The 15371-nt window shown below is 52.3% G+C and overlaps 1 protein-coding gene across 50 annotated transcripts in view; it reads left to right on the top strand.

Moving 5' to 3' along the window:
* ASCC2 (activating signal cointegrator 1 complex subunit 2) overlaps positions 1–11280 on the top strand; it is a 51572-nt gene extending 40292 nt beyond the window's left edge. For 30 of the 50 annotated variants that reach the window (XM_077950172.1, XM_077950196.1, XM_077950168.1 and 27 more), the window contains 5 exons: positions 6214–6313; positions 6400–6530; positions 7383–7482; positions 9350–9429; positions 10703–11280. In XM_077950172.1, coding sequence (XP_077806298.1) covers positions 6214–6313; positions 6400–6530; positions 7383–7482; positions 9350–9429; positions 10703–10874 — 583 coding nt within the window. In that variant the 3' untranslated portion in view covers positions 10875–11280. Of the gene's footprint in view, positions 1–6213; positions 6317–6399; positions 6531–7382; positions 7498–9349; positions 9483–10671 lie in introns of all 50 variants that reach the window. The other 20 variants (XM_077950192.1, XM_077950167.1, XM_077950176.1 and 17 more) reach the window with 4 other exon arrangements.
* The last annotated feature ends 4091 nt before the right edge of the window (positions 11281–15371 follow it).

A 15371-nucleotide genomic window follows, 5' to 3' on the forward strand; every position in this document is an offset into this window, starting at 1 on the left:
CTAGGGCCGTTCACTGTTAAAAGCTTGGCTGGCTGAGGGCTTGGGGAACCAACGCAGGGCAACTACAAAGCCATCTGGCTGGCTGGACAGGAAGCACTTGCAAACTGCTTAGTCATACACATTGCAACACCCCCAGATCCCAGACTAGAGGTGTTATCCTGCATCATTGCGACATCCCCAGATCCCAGGCCAAAGATGTTATCCTGGACCAGTGGCCGCTTTCCAGGCCAGCATGACCCTCTGTAGCTCTAGCGGTGGGCAAGGAGCAGACAAGGGGTCCTCCAGGCTGGTAGAAGGCTGGCCCCCTGCTCCAATCCAGGGAGCCTGATTGGTAAGTTCCCCACAGAAGTTAGCCATCTCTGGACATGGCCTTTCACCTTGATCTGTGCTTTTGCCCAGGGCCCATGGTATTGTAAGGTCTCATCTCACCCCACGTAGGTCGTAAGTCACCTATGAGCATTTGCCAAGGGGCTGGTCCCAGCTGTCAGGGTCAGCAGAGTGGCTGGCATTGAGGTGGCCAGGTTTCTGGAGCGCTGTGCCCTTGCTCCTGGGGCCCTCTGGGCTGCCATGCAGAGAGACTCATTGTGCTGGGTAGCCCAGGGGCTGCAGATTGCAAAGAGGCAAAGCCTCCATTCATGTGTTCATTATTTATTCATTCAGCAAATATTTATTAAGCGATTTACTAGCACCAGATCCTATGCTAGACACCAGGGAAACAGGGTGAGCTGGATACCCAGGCCTTGCCTCCAAACGATCATGAGGAAGACCATTAAACAAGTAAGGACAGAGTGGGAGGTGCTGGGTTGGGGTACACAGGAACTTCAGCAAGGACACATGTCCTAATCACATGAGAAATTAGGTAGGACACTGCAGATGGTACTGGAGTTAAAATGTGTTTGTTGTTGAATCAGATAGGCTGTTGTTGAACTGAGTGGCCTAAGTAGTAAGGAAATCTGTTCCCTTGCATGACAAGGCAGTGTAAGGTAGGGCAGTCTAGGCTTGGTTGAGCTATCATCCAGAATGTATCTTTTCTGTCTCTTGGGGCCTCACTTCGTGGTCAGGCTACTTCCTTTGAGGCTGCAGTGGGGGCTGCAGCAGGAGCTGTTTCTACTATGGCTTCCAGACATGACAGTGCCAGGAGATAGTCCAGACCAGGTCTTCCTGTGTCTCTCCTAGAGACTAGGGTACCTTTCCCAGAAGTCTCCAATACCCCTCATATCTCATCAGGAAAACTAAGTCACAGAGTCCAGGCCTGTAGCTCCAGGGTCCAATGGAAAGGTAGAAAGACCTAAAGAAAATGTAGGGTCTGTTTGGAGAATAGGTGAGGTGCAGCATGGCTATTGTGCAGACATCAATACATGTGCTACAGGTATATCACAGCCAGTGAAGGAGTCAGTGGGCAAGAGGCAGGGTCCCCTAATGCCTTTGGACAATTCCATGGTGCCCTGGAAGATAATATGTGTTCTAAAAATGTGCCGGCCGGGCATGGTGACTCATGCCTGTAATCCCTGCACTTTGGGAGGCCGAGATGGGGGAATCAGCTGAGGTCAGGAGTTCAAAACCAGCCTGGCCAACATGGTGAAACCCCATCTCTACTAAAAATACAAAAAATTAGCCGGGTGTGGTGGCAGGTGTCTGTAATCCCAGCTACTTGGGAGGCTGAGGCAGGAGAATCGCTTGAACCTGGGAGGCGGAGGTTGTGGTGAGCCGAGATCGGGCCATTGCACTCCAGCTTGGGCAACAAGAGTGAAACCCCGTCTCAAAAAATAATTTAAATTTTTTTTAAATGTCTGTGCCCTTGGTCTGCCTTTTGGGGAGTCACAGAGCACATTAAGGCTCTGAAAAGTCCTGTAGTAAAAGAAACAGGATTCACTTTGTTGAGCCCAGAAGGTGCTGGATCTACTTCTACATGTCATCTTATTTCTTTCTCACATCAGCCCTGGGAAGTGGGCGCCGAGAGAAGGAACTGAGACTTAGCGAGGATGAGGGACTTGCCTGTGGTCACACAGCCCAGGAAGTGGCAAAGCAGACCTGAAGCAGGAGACCTATGCCTGGCCCTGGCTCTGCTCTTAGTAGCTGTGTGACCTTAAGAGGGTTGCTCTGCCTCTCTGGATCCCCTGATTCTTCACCTGGAAAAGGAGTCTGTTGCTTCTGCAGGCTCTTTAGAAGTTCAAAGGCAGGGGTCACCCTGCTAAGGACCAGTTTGAATTGGGCCTTGAAGGACAGGCTTGAGTAGATGAGGAAGGGAAAGGTGGTGAGGTTTCAGGGGAACCCGCATGTTCCCTGGGCTTGCTTCCAACTTGGAGGCTGAGGAAGCTACCTGCTCCAGCGGGTCTCTGCAGCCACCATTGCCTGTGTTTCCAGGCTTGACTGAAGTTCTGGCCTCTAATGCATCTTCTCCCAGCTGACTTTGATCCTGATTTTTCTTTTTCCTTCCTGGCTCCAAATGATGTCTGGGGCCAAGGTTACACCTCCCTGGACAGGCTGCCCGGGTGCCTGGGTTTCACTGTCCCTACGTGTGTCTTCTTCCAGGGCACAGCTGGGTGGGTGGAGCTTGCCATGCTTCTCTGCCTGGCCCTGCCAGGAAGCCACATAACCAGAGGCCACATAGCATGGAAGAACTGCCCCACTGCACAGAACCAGGGACGGGATGGACCAGAAGCCGAAGGTGTAGCAGAAAGGATGGTGACGCCTCTCATTCTTCCTCAGTCTCATGGCCCAGCGCAGGTCCTGGAAGCTATTAGGCCCTTAGGAAATATGTGTCAAATGCATGGATGTGCTCCTACCAGTGGCACCTACCGCCTGAACAAGCCTGGGCTCCTTTTTCTTCCTCTCTACCTCTTTTTCAACTTAGCGAAGAAAGCCAGGTACAGGGCCAAGGTCACAGTCACAGGCCTCTTCCCTGGTGGATGTGAAAGATTTCTTTGAACTGAGATTTCTCCCTGGTCTAAATCAAGTGCACCATCCCTCCTGCCATACCCTGGGGCTCCTGGTCCAGTCAAGTAGCCTCCTACCGTGGAACCTCCATTACCCCTTCCTACAGATGCCCCGGCAGTCCTCCTGAACCAAGTTCATTCCTTTTGTTTCCAGGGCCTCTGTTCAGCACATTTTGTGTTGATTGGTCTGTCATCCCCACTACACTGAGTTCATGAGGGCAGAGCTATATTTTCTTCATTTCTGAATCTCTCCCCAACTCAGCCTCATACCTTGCCTGGCACAGAGCAGGTCCTTAATAAAGACTACTGAAAAAAAAAAAAAAACACAAAATATTAGCCGAGCTTGGTGGCACACACCTGTAGTCCCAGCTACTTGGGAGGCTAAGGCAGGAGAATTGCTTGAACCTGGTTGGCAGAGGTTGCAGTGAGCTGAGATCACGCCACTGCACTCCAGCCTTGGCAACAGAGTGAGACTCTGTCTCAGAAAAAAAAAAAAAAAAAAAAAAAAGACGTGAAGGGAGGCAAACCGTTGTCCACCACGCTGAAGGCTGCAGTCCTGACCTGCCCTGGCTGCCAGGCAGACAGCCCGACAGACTGAGACGGACTCAGACGCCTGCCTTTCCCTGCACCAAAAGCCAGTTAATAGAAGATTTTTATGGAAGCTGTGTTTGGCTTTGTGTCTTTTCTTTTTTTTTTATTATCTTACCCTTGATACATTCCAGAGACCCGATTTCACAGCTAAGCTGGATTTTCTTGCCTGGCATCTCATATTGATTTTCCCCTGCAGGGCTAGAAGCTACATTCCACAGGCCTGGGTATGTTTCTGACAAGCCAGGTTTTTTCACAGGTTTGCAAAGCCACAAGTTAAGAAGCCTCAGTCTCTGCCGAGCTCAGCTCACTTGTGACCCAAACATGTCCCTTCCCCAACCCAGTGCACCCGAGTTTCCTCACCTTTTTGTTTGTTTTGTTTTGTTCTGAGACGGAGTCTAGCTCTGTCTCCCAGGCTGGAGTGCAGTGGCACAATCTCGGCTCACTGCAAGCTCCGCCTCCTGGGTTCACTGGGTGCCACCATTCTCCTGCCTCAGCCTCCCGAGTAGCTGGGACCACAGGTGTCCACCACCACGCCCAGCTAATTTTTTGTATTTTTTAGTAGAGACGGGGTTTCACTGTGTTCGCCAGGATGGTCTTGATCTCCTGACCTCGCGATCCGCCCACCTCGGCCTCCCAAAGTGCTGGGATTATAGGCATGAGCCACCGCGTCCGGCCCCAGGTTTCCTCACGTGTAACATGACCGGAGTTGGGCTTCCAAACATTTTCTTCCAGTGAAATTTTACATGGAAACTTGAGCTGTGGAAGAGACAGAAGGCTGCTGTGGTGAGGTGGGGGTGATAGGAAGAGGACTGAGCCTCCCACCTTTTCTTACATCCCAAAGGTCCCTAGGGCTCCCTTGAGCTCAGTCAGAAAGCCACATGTGGCCTTGCTGCTTCTTAAATTTTTGTTTGTTGGCAAGGAAAGGTCATTTTTGAAAAAACAATAAACAAGTAAAAATTTTAAAATGAAAAAAATTTTTGTTTAAGTGATCCAGTCTGGGCACAGTAGCTCACACCTGTAATCCTAGCACTTTGGAAGGCTGAAGCAGAGGATCACTTGAGCCCAGGAGTTCAAGCCCAGCCTGAGCAATATAGTGAGACCCTGTCTCTACAAAAAAATTTAAAAATTAGGCCGGGCGCGGTGGCTCATTCCTGTAATCCTAGCACTTTGGGAGGTTGAGGCAAGCGGATCACTTGAGGCCAGGAGTTCCAGACCAGCCTGGCCAACATGGCAGATATTCCATCTCTATAAAAAAATACAAAAATTAGCCAGGCATGGTGGCACGCGCCTGTACTCCCAACTACTCAGGAGCTTGAGGCACGAGAATCGCTTGAGCTCAGGAGGCGGAAGTTGCAATGAGCCAAGATCATATCATTGCACTGTAGCCTGTAACAAAAAAAAAGATTTAAACAACTCCAAGTGCTTCCAAGCAGTAACCACTGTCATTTGGTGAGGGGCTTACTAGCCTTCTCTCTGCATTGACATGCATAGGTGTGTGGCCATAGAAACAGAGTTAGTGTGGTTTGCTTTTGGGATCATACTGTATGCATTTTTCTGTAGCTTGCTTTTTTTCCTTGGGAATAAGTGAGAATTCTTTCCGAGTTAGTACAAATAGATCAATGTCTTTCTTAACTGCCACACAGCGATCTGTAATTTAGATGTGGCACAGTTCATTTGGCTCTTTCACTCATGATGGACATTAGTTGCTTTCCATTTTTCACTGTTGCAAACAATGCTGAAAAGAAAATCCCTAATCACACCTCTGTACACACAGTCAGTGTTTCTTTAGGGTCCATGCCTTGACAGGGAATATCCTGGTTGAAAGGTGAGCACATTTTACTTTTATTTATTTTTTTTTTTTGAGACGGAGTCTCGCTCTGTCGCCCAGGCTGGAGTGCAGTGGCATGATCTCGGCTCACTGCAACCTCTGCCTCGCAGATTCAAGCGATTCTCCTGCCTCAGCCTCCTGTGTAGCTGGGATTACAGGCACCCACCACTATGCCCCGCTAATTTTTGTATTTTTAGTAGAGACAGGGTTTCACTGTCTTGGCCAGGCTGGTCTTGAACTTCTGACCTCATGATCCACCCGCCTCGGCCTCCCAAAGTGTTGGGATTACAGGAGTGAGCCACTGCATCTGGCCCCATTTTACCTTTGAACAGTGGCTCTTGGCCTGGCACAGTGGCTCACACCTGTAATCCCAGCACTTTGGGAGGCTGAGGTGGGGGGATCACTTGCGGTCAGGAGTTTGAGGCCAACCAGGCCAACATGGTGAAACCCCATCTCTAATAAAAATGCAAAAATTAACTGGGTGTGTAGTCCCAGCTATACGGGAGGCTGAGACAGAAGAATTGCTTGAACCTGGGAGGCGGAGGTTGCAGTGAGCCGAGATTGTGCCACTGCACTTCAGCCTAGGCAACAGAGCAAGACTTCCTCTCAAAAAAACAAAAAACAAAGAAAAAACAATGGCTCTTGGGATGCCCTCTAAAGTGACTGGAGCCATCCTTATGGGCACCAGCAGCAGTGAGAGTCCCACCTTCCCACACCCTCACCAAGGCTTGATTTCATTTGTCTCTGTGACAGTCTGAGGGCTGGAGCAGTTAAGCCTGTGGTCTATGGACCCTCCGTACCCTGTGACCTTCCAAGCCTGATGGTTTTCCTTCCTCTCTTTCTGCTGTTCCTTCTCAGCACCGGGAAGGAGGAAAACACGCGGAGTTTGCTGAACGACAAGCGTGCAGTGGCGGCACAGCGGCAGCGCTACGAGCAGTACAGCGTGGTGGTGGAGGAGGTAGCCTACCAAGGCCAGGTCTCTGCGGGGCCGGGGAGACCGGGCCAGCCCCTGAGCCCCCCAAACCCATGCTTATGTCATTGCAGGTGCCACTGCAGCCAGGCGAGAGCCTACCCTACCACAGTGTCTACTACGAGGATGAGTACGATGACACATACGACGGCAACCAGGTGGGCGCCAATGATGCAGACTCAGACGACGAGCTCATCAGCCGCAGGTGAGGCCATAGAGGGGGTGGCATTCCAGGGCAGAGCAGCTCGCAGGCCCGTGGGTCTCCCTCACCCACTTGTTTACACAGATGTGGCAGATCCAGGGCCCAAACCCAGTCCTCCTGACTCCTAATCCAGTGCTCCTCCACCCCCCAGCCCACCCTAAATGGGGCAACATTTATTCGGTGTCATGCAGTAGCTTTGCATTTTTCTATTGTGAGACAGAGTTTCTCTCTGTCGCCCAGGCTGGAGTGCAGTGATGGAATCATGGCTGACTGCAGCCTTGGTCTCCTGGACTACAAGTGATCGTCCCACCTCAGCCTCCTGAGTAGCTGGGACTACAGGTGTGGTGCGCACTGCCACACCCCACCACACCCCGCCATGCACCTCCACACCCTGCTAGCTCTTCTCTTTTTTGCAGAGGTGGGGTTCTCACTATGTTGCCCAGACTAGTCTCACTTCCTGGGCTCAAGCAGTCCTTCCACCTCAACCTCCCAAAGTGTGGGCATTACAGGCGTGAGCCACCGCGTGCAGTCCGTTTTTCTTCTTAATTGAATAAAACGTTTTCAGGTGGAATGTTACAGCGATTTCCCCAATACAAAGCAGAGCTGTCCTGACTAGAGAGAGAACTGGAGACCCTCCCGGCCCCATCTCAGCCTCCCCCTGAACTCCCACCTCAAATTCTGTTAACCTCAGAGAATCCAGGGGCTGGAGCAAAGCTGGCTTGAAACCCCTTTGGTTTTTCTCAGCCTCCTGAGCCCTCCTGGCAGCCCCCCTCACCCAGCCAGGTTCCCTCCTCCTTGTGGCTCTTGCTCCTGGTTGAACCTTGTCTTTGATCTCATTTCTCTCCACACCCTCAGGCCATTCACCATCCCTCAGGTGCTGAGAACCAAAGTGCCTAGAGAAGGGCAGGAGGATGACGACGACGATGAGGAAGAGGAGGCTGACGAGGCTCCCAAGGTACCTCCCTGGCAGGTGGCAGATGAAGGGGAAAGTGCAGTTCTGAAGGGTGAATCAGAAGTGCCCCTCACCCCTCCCTACATCTGGCCGTGAGGCAGCCCCAGCGTCACTGGCAGGGACAGGAGGAGTCACGTTGAGCCCAGGTTGTCTGCTTGGAGAGCTGCTGGCTTAGAACTCACTTCTGCTGCCCACTAGTGAGGACCCAGGGGACAGATTAAAGGCAGGGCCTCTGAGCTGCCAGCTTCATTATTAGGCCCAGGAACCTGGAGGTCAGGAGAAGGGCAGTTACCAGCACCCTGCCCAGGATGGCAATTCTTAAAATCAGAGAGGAGTTAGAGCCCAAGGGCCCTGGGAGGTCATCTGGATCAGTAGGTTAGAAAATTCTACTTTTTAGCAGCTAAACTTTTTATTTGAATGAAATCTTAACTGGAACCTCAACATATAGAATAGATAAAAGCGGTACTACTCAGGTGACGGGGCAGCAATCTGGGATCATGCCCCACACCAGGGTGACAAATTCAGATGTTTCTGGGGCCGGGTCACCAACGGCAATGAGTAGCGGGGCCTGGTGGGGACTGCGCTGAGCAGCGGGAAGCACATGCCCTGCCTCAGGGGCTCCTCGGTGGAAGCACAGACTCAGGGTTTCCACAGATCTCTCTGCTTCTCAGGCAAGGGGTCAGCCCAGATTTTTATGTAAAACCTACCAGTTTTGTGTGTGTGTGTTTTGTTGTTGTTTTGGAGATGGAGTCCCACTTCTGTCCTCCAGGCAGGAGTGCAATGGCGCGATCTTGGCTCACTGCAACCTCCGCCTCCCAGATTCAAGTGATTCTCCTGCTTCAGGCTCCCAAGGAGCTGGGATTACAGGAGCTCGCCACCACACCTGGCTAATTTTTTGTATTTTCAATAGAGATGGGATTTCACCATGTTGGCCAAGCTGGTCTCCAACTCCTGACCTCAGGTGATCCACCCGCCTCGGCCTCCCAAAGTGCTGGGATTACAGGCGTGAGCCACCATGCCCAGCCTTCTTGTTGTTTGTAGAGACAGTCTTGCTTTGTCACCCAGGCTGGGGTGCAGTGGTATAGTCATGGCTCATTACAGCCTCAAACTTCCAGGCCCAAGCAATCCTCCCACCTCAGCTTCCCAAGTAGCTGGGATTATGGGCTCACACTACCACGCCTGGCTAGTTTTTATATGTTTTTGTAGAGATGGGATCTCCCAGTGTTGCCCAGGCTGGTCTCAAACTCCTGGACTCAAGTGATCTTCCCACCTAGACCTCCCAAAGTGCTGGGATTACAGATGTAAACTACAGTGCCTGGCCTTTTTTTTTTTTCCTTTTTAAAGCTACTGGCCACCAAAGCCTGTCTGTGGTTCCTAGGTCCCGGTTTTTCCTTGCACTATTGGCACAGAAGGCTGTCCTTGAGAGTGGGCACTCTCACACATGCTGCTGGTGGTGCCAGAGTGAGGCCTAGGCCTGCAGCTCCCAGGACCACTCAGCTCCCAGGGGTGGCTCCCACAGCCTTCAGGGCCCTTCATGGCCTCTCATTGTGGCCATCCTGGCCTCCCCGACACTCCCATTTGTCATTGTTTTGCCATAACTATGGTCTATCCACTCTACCAGCCTGTCCAGGAAGCCTCAGTCCCTTCAGCTGCCACCTGCTCAGGGAAGAGGTGGGGCAGGGGGCTCCTAATGGAAACCTCAGACCACAGTAATCCCGCTCCATTCCTGGGCATTGCTCTGCCAGGCTGCAGCTTCCCCCCACACATGACATGGAGGCATCGACAAGATTCACTTGAGCAGGGCCTCACTGCCGCTTAGGAAAATGCGGCAGCTCCTGACTCCAGATTTGGTCTCGTCTCCCTTCCACAGCCTGACCATTTCGTGCAGGACCCTGCAGTGCTGAGAGAGAAAGCAGAAGCCAGGCGCATGGCCTTTCTCGCCAAGAAGGGGTGAGCATTCAAGGGGCTGCTTCTAGGGGGACCCCTCCCAGCATCTGGGGAGGGCCCAACCAGCCACCCAGGAAACCCACACGTACACCCTAAGTGCTCCATGTGTATTTAGTTCTCACGACAACCCTGTGAAGTAGCTACCATTATCACTATCCTCATTTGACAGATGAAAAAACTCAGGCCCAGAGACGTTAGGTAACCAGCCAGAGGTCACACAGCTAGTACGTGACGGAGCAAAGATGGAGCCCAGATGGCTCAGCTCCAGGGTCCCCACTCATAACCATTATTTGGTGAACACAGGAGGGGATTTATCACCCAATGCGTCCAGGGCTAGCTGATGTCAGGCAGAGTGTAAATGTGAGAGAGCTCAGACAGACACACATCCTTTCCGGCTGATAGAGGTATGGAAGTGAGGAGCACTTGAGCTGGGCCCCTAAGGGTGAAAAGGGCTCAGAAGAGTTTGTCATATGAGGGCAGAAAAGAAAGCAGGCATGGTCAGGAGAGGGATCTTTGAGGGGAACTGAGATCAGTACCCAGAGACTCCTCATCCAGGCCCCGCATCTTCCCAGTGAGGAAATATTCAGAGGGGCCAAGGATCTGCCTCCACCTAAGGCCAAGCCAGGAGTAAAAGCCCACTCCCCGATCGTGGCCCTAGGCTTCATGCAGCACTGTCTACTGGGTGCAGGAGGCCTGGCCACAGGGAAGGCATCTGGATTTCATTTTGAGGGCAGTGGGGAGCCACACAAGGTTGTTGAGCAGGGAGCAGAGCAACCCTGACTTCTCATCCATCCCAACCCCGAGTGCAGAGCTCTGGCAAATCCCGGTGGTTGAGATGGTCTGAAAGGGCCCTAGGTCGCATCTGTGAGTGCTCTTGGTCTTTGGAGGCTGCCAAGCAAAGCCCTAGGGTGGAGAACAGGAGTAATGTCTCAGCTGCAGCATGTGGCCCCAGACTGAGAAAGGAGGAGACCCCCCCCAAAGCCCGCCCCGTCTCCTGTGCGCTGCGTCAGCCCTCTAGCTGTGCCTCCGCTACACATAGCGATGGGGGCACCTGGAAGCAAGGCCGAGAGAAAACACCAGGCTCGGGGCTGGTCAGAGCCCCAGGGCCCTGCCCCTGCCGGGCTCCATCTCTCCTTCCATCTGAAGTTGGGACATGGGTGACCCAGCCCAGTCTGTGTGTCCTTTCCCAGTGAACACCAAGGCAGGCTGTGCGCTCTCCCTGCCAGAGCCTCTTCCGGCTGACAGATTCTCGTGGGATGGGTTGTGTCTCCCTCAGGTACCGGCATGACAGCTCAACAGCAGTGGCCGGCAGCCCCCGGGGCCATGGGCAGAGCCGCGAGACAACCCAGGAACGCAGGAAGAAGGAAGCCAACAAGGCAACAAGAGCCAACCACAACCGGAGAACGATGGCTGACCGCAAGAGGAGCAAAGGCATGATCCCATCCTGAGGCCTGGTGCAGGGCCAGCGGGGAGGCAGCGGCACCAGATTCACCAGGCTGCGCTCCCATCGCCTGGGGCCTCCTCACCAGGGTCCCCAAGTTCAACTCGACCCCTCAACAGCCTCAGCTTTGCAGCCCCTGAGAAGGCCGCCTCTCATCTACCAGCCAGCCATGAGCGCCTTCCTGCAGAACACACAGTGCCTTATGCCACAGCCGAAGAATCCATGGGGCCGGCAAGCAGGCACCTTCCCCCAGCCGTGCTGGTGGGAAAGGGACGGGCATGGAGTCCCAAGGCAAGCGCCGCAAACCTCGGGCCACAAGACACCACTTCCCCTTTACCCTGAACAGCAGGAAACCTGTATATTCAAAAACAGAAAAAGGCCTGCTAATAAAATTTTTGACCCTTTCAAACAAAGATCCGTGTATGCCCATGACCCACATTCCCTGTCTCATTCTTCAGGGACGGCCACCAGTTGGAGGGCAGGATGGTCAGTCAGAATGGTCAGGTGCTGTCTCCATCAGCCTCTCTTGCTTATGGCCCCTGTAACCCCCCCAATGCTCTGTGACCCCAGACTGTCACCCCCTTCTCTGAGCCTCCAGTCCTTGCTAGTGGAATGAAGGGCTGGGTGGGGGGAGCCCCTGTGGTCCATTTTCTCATTCAGTTATGACAGCTCCACCGTAGGAGGTAGGGACCATTTTCAGCCCCATAGTGCAGGTGAGGAAAATGAGGCACCAAGGGCTGAAGGCACCTGCCCCGGCCACAGCTAGAAAGTGGCAGAACAGGAATTGGACCCTGGCCTTTATAGGGCTATAGACCCTGTAGGTGGTGTCATCTCCATCTCACAACGGGCACGAGGACATTCAGCCAGTGGCAGAGGCAGCACCCAAACTCAGCACCTCGTGGTTGCATCTGCACTGTAATAAATCCCCCCAAATCGAGAGTTCACACAGAAACCTGAAGAAACAAGTGAGAATGTCACTGCCCAGCCCTGTCGAAGTGAGTGGGACTTGGTTCCTCAAAGCCCCTTCCCAGGCAGGGCCAACCAGTTCCTAGCGTGGCAGCAGCTGCCAGGCCACCATGCATGTTGTCAGTGGCGAGTCAACAGTGGGGCATTGACTGGGCTGACCCTAGCCCAGCCCAGCCTGGAGCCCCATCCTGTCAGCGGAAGCCAGGGCCCATGCCTGGCTGGACCTTGACAAATCACCCTGGATGCTGGTGCAATTTATTTGCACGTGCTTAGGATGAGAGTCTGAAGCAGAGGCAGACAGGCACTTGATGGATTGGTTTTGTCAGGTCAGCCCACACAAGTGAAAATCAATAGCAATCCCTCTGCCTTGCCAGCTCTCTTGGTCTATTTGAGATGCAGAGCAGATACGGGGATGGTGTCCTCCCCCTGAGCTGCTGAATTAGCTGAGATCAGGCCCAGGGTCAGCCGTCCTGACGGGCAGCAGGAAGACTCTGTTTCCTCCTGGAGGCATTTGCCAGGGACCTCCCTGAACTCCTCAGGTCCAGTGCTTGTCCCTGGAGCAAGGCCAGGTGAGTTGGGAGTTCCCAGGATTTACTGGTCTTACCCGTTCCTGTTCACACGGCCCCTCTCACCTTCTCTTAGTCTCTATACCTCCCACCCACCTAGACTGGTGTTCAGGCCTCATGTGAAAATCCTGGTTTAAAGGATTTGAGGAGGAGGCAGTTTTTCAAATTTTTCAGAATATAGTGCCAGGTCAAACTTCATCTCCCTTGAGGAACTACTACTATCTCATTTCAGATCTCGAAAGCACTCTTTCAGGGGTGCTTTGAGAACAGCTCAGGGGCTATCCAGAATGGTGTTCCTACACCTACCGCCTCGCCTCTCAGGGCCTCAGTTTTCCCATCTGTACAGTGATCCAGTTGGACTGGATGAAATATTTCCACTTGGTGCCAATTAAATCCTCTGAAGAGATCCCAAGGTTTAATTAACATTGGCAGCTGCTCCAGCCTGTGCAACAGAGTGAGACCCGATCCCTACAGAAAATAATAAGGTGAGTATGGTGGTGCACACCTGTAGTCCCAGCTACTCAGGAGGCTGAGGCTGGAGGATCACTTGAGCCCAGGAGTTGGAGGCTGCAGTGAGCTATAATCATGCCACTGCACTCCAGCCTGGGCAACGAATGAGACCTTTTTTTTTTTTTTTTTTTTTTGAGACGGAGTCTTGCTCTGTCACCCAGGCTGGAGTGCAGTGGCACGATCTCAGCTCACTACAACCTCCGCTTCCCGGGTTCCAGCAATGCTGCTGCCTCAGCCACCTGAGTAGCTGGGATTACAGGCACATGCCACCATGCCCGGCTAATTTTTGTATTTGTAGTAGAGATGGGGTTTCACCATGTTGGCCAGGCTTGTTGGCCAGGCTGGTCTCGAACTCCTGACCTCATGATATGCCCACCTCGGCCTCCCAAAGTGCTGTGATTAAAAGCGTGAGCCACTGCACCCAGCCAGAGACCTTGTCTCTTAAAAAGAAAAAAAAAAAATTGCAGCTGCTGAAGTGTTAGAAGCAAAGTGGGGTTAGAAATGCCTGCTGGGTCACTGCATCCCACCTCCCCACTGCTGCTTCTACACAGTTATTTTCTAAGTGCCTTCTCTAGGCCCTGGCAAAGAGCACGACTACCACATTTGCCGGCAAGCTTTGAAGACCTTGCGTCTCCAAGAGGACTTAAGACTCCAGTGTCTTTGTTGCTAGTCCGTGGGTGGCAATGTCGTGGGCATGTGTGTTTGAACAGTGCTTCTGTGCCTCTGTGAGGTGGTGGGGCAGAGCCTGTCCTTGTTTACTAAAAGGGACCTGAGAGTCCCCACAGGGGTGGGAGGACAGGTTAGGCTTAAAGAGCCAGGTGCAGTCTGGAAGAAGAAAGGATTGGTGAGAACTTGCATGGCCCTGCCATGCCAGGAGCTTGGGTAAAATCATACAGGGAGGGAAACAAAAAACTAATAAAAGTCAATACTCAAGAAATGCAGGGGGGTAACTCGAGCACCTCTATAAAGAAGAAAAAAAAGCAAAAAATGCAAGGGGGTGTTGTGTAGCCATTTAAAATGATATTGACAGACTTGGTAGTGACATGGGAAACTAAATATTCCAGAATTTTTAAAAGTGGAATACATGATTATGTGATGCACCATGATTGTGAAAATGTTAATTTCTTTTTTCTCATACAAACCAAGCAAGTCTGGAAGGGAATGTGCATAAATGAAAATAATAGAGGCCGGGCATGGTGGCTCACACCTATAATCTCAGCACTTTGGGAGGCTGGGGCAAGTGGATCACCTGAAGTCAGGAGTTCGAGACCAGCCTGGCCAACATAGCGAAACCCCATCTCTACTAAAAATACAAAAAGTAGCCGGTTGGCACGCACCTGTAATCCCAGCCACCCAGGAGGCTGAGGCAGGAGAATCGCTTGAACCGAGGAGGCAGAGGTTGCAGTGAGCGGATTGCACTCCAGCCTGGGCAACAGAGCGAGACTCTGTCTCAAAATAATAATAATTTAAATTAATTAAAAAATAAAAATTAGCCAGGCATGGTGGTGCTCAGCTGTAGTCCCCGTCCCGGCTATTCATGAGGCTGAGGCTAAGCTCAGGAGTTCGAGGCTGCAGTGAGCTATTATCAAGCCACCACACAGGCTTGGATGACAGAGCAAGGCCTTGTCTCTAAAAAAGAAAAAGAAAAAGAAAAGAAGGCAGAAGGGAGGGAGTTAAGGCCACAAGGCAGGCCAGCCCACGGCCCAGTCATTGGTTCAAAGCCCAGCTCTCAGTGTTTGCAGCTTGTTCTCAGGAGTCAGGGACTGGGCAGTCAGCCCGGCTGGAAGGGAAAAGGAAGGGGAGGGCAAGTGCATCTACTCACATATTCGCCAAAAATCAACTATGTGCCAGGCATGTGTGAGAAAGACCCAGACTCTGCCGTCTTGGAAATCACAGTACAAGAGGCATATGGATATTAAATAAGACATTTTGGAAAAATGATTAATAATAATTGTGCTAAGTCCCAATACATGAATGAAGGAATGAGTGGGAAGAGAAATAAACAAGCAAAATCAAGAGAAAAAGGCTGAGAGCAAAGAGAATTCCCAGAAGCAAAGAAAGAGAAAGAGAGAGAGAGATCAACTAGGCAGAGGCAATGGGGTTCACTGGGGCTCTGCCAGGAAGTGGCAGGGAGGCAGCCAGCAGGACGAATGGAACAGGAGGATCCTTCTTGGAAGGAAATGGGCATTGACAAGGAAGAGGGGGCTTAGAGGTGGGGAGGGGTGTTGGCATCCAGAGCATGTTTATGTGATGCCTGGAAGGAGCTGAGGAGGCACCCAGGCTCCAAGGGACCCACCTGGAGGAAGGCTAGTCCCCAGGGAGAAGAAGGGTGGAGCAGAGGCTCCCCAGAGCAACTTGGCATCTGGCCTTCTCTAAATCTCTGAGTGTGGGGCAGCAAGGCAGGGGCTTTCACTGTGGCCAGAGGCTGTTGCAATTCAGTAGTCAGAACTAGCGTTAAAGAT

Source organism: Macaca mulatta, chromosome 10 (assembly GCF_049350105.2).
Source record: "Macaca mulatta isolate MMU2019108-1 chromosome 10, T2T-MMU8v2.0, whole genome shotgun sequence".
In the NCBI taxonomy this organism is placed as follows: Eukaryota; Metazoa; Chordata; class Mammalia; order Primates; family Cercopithecidae; genus Macaca; species Macaca mulatta.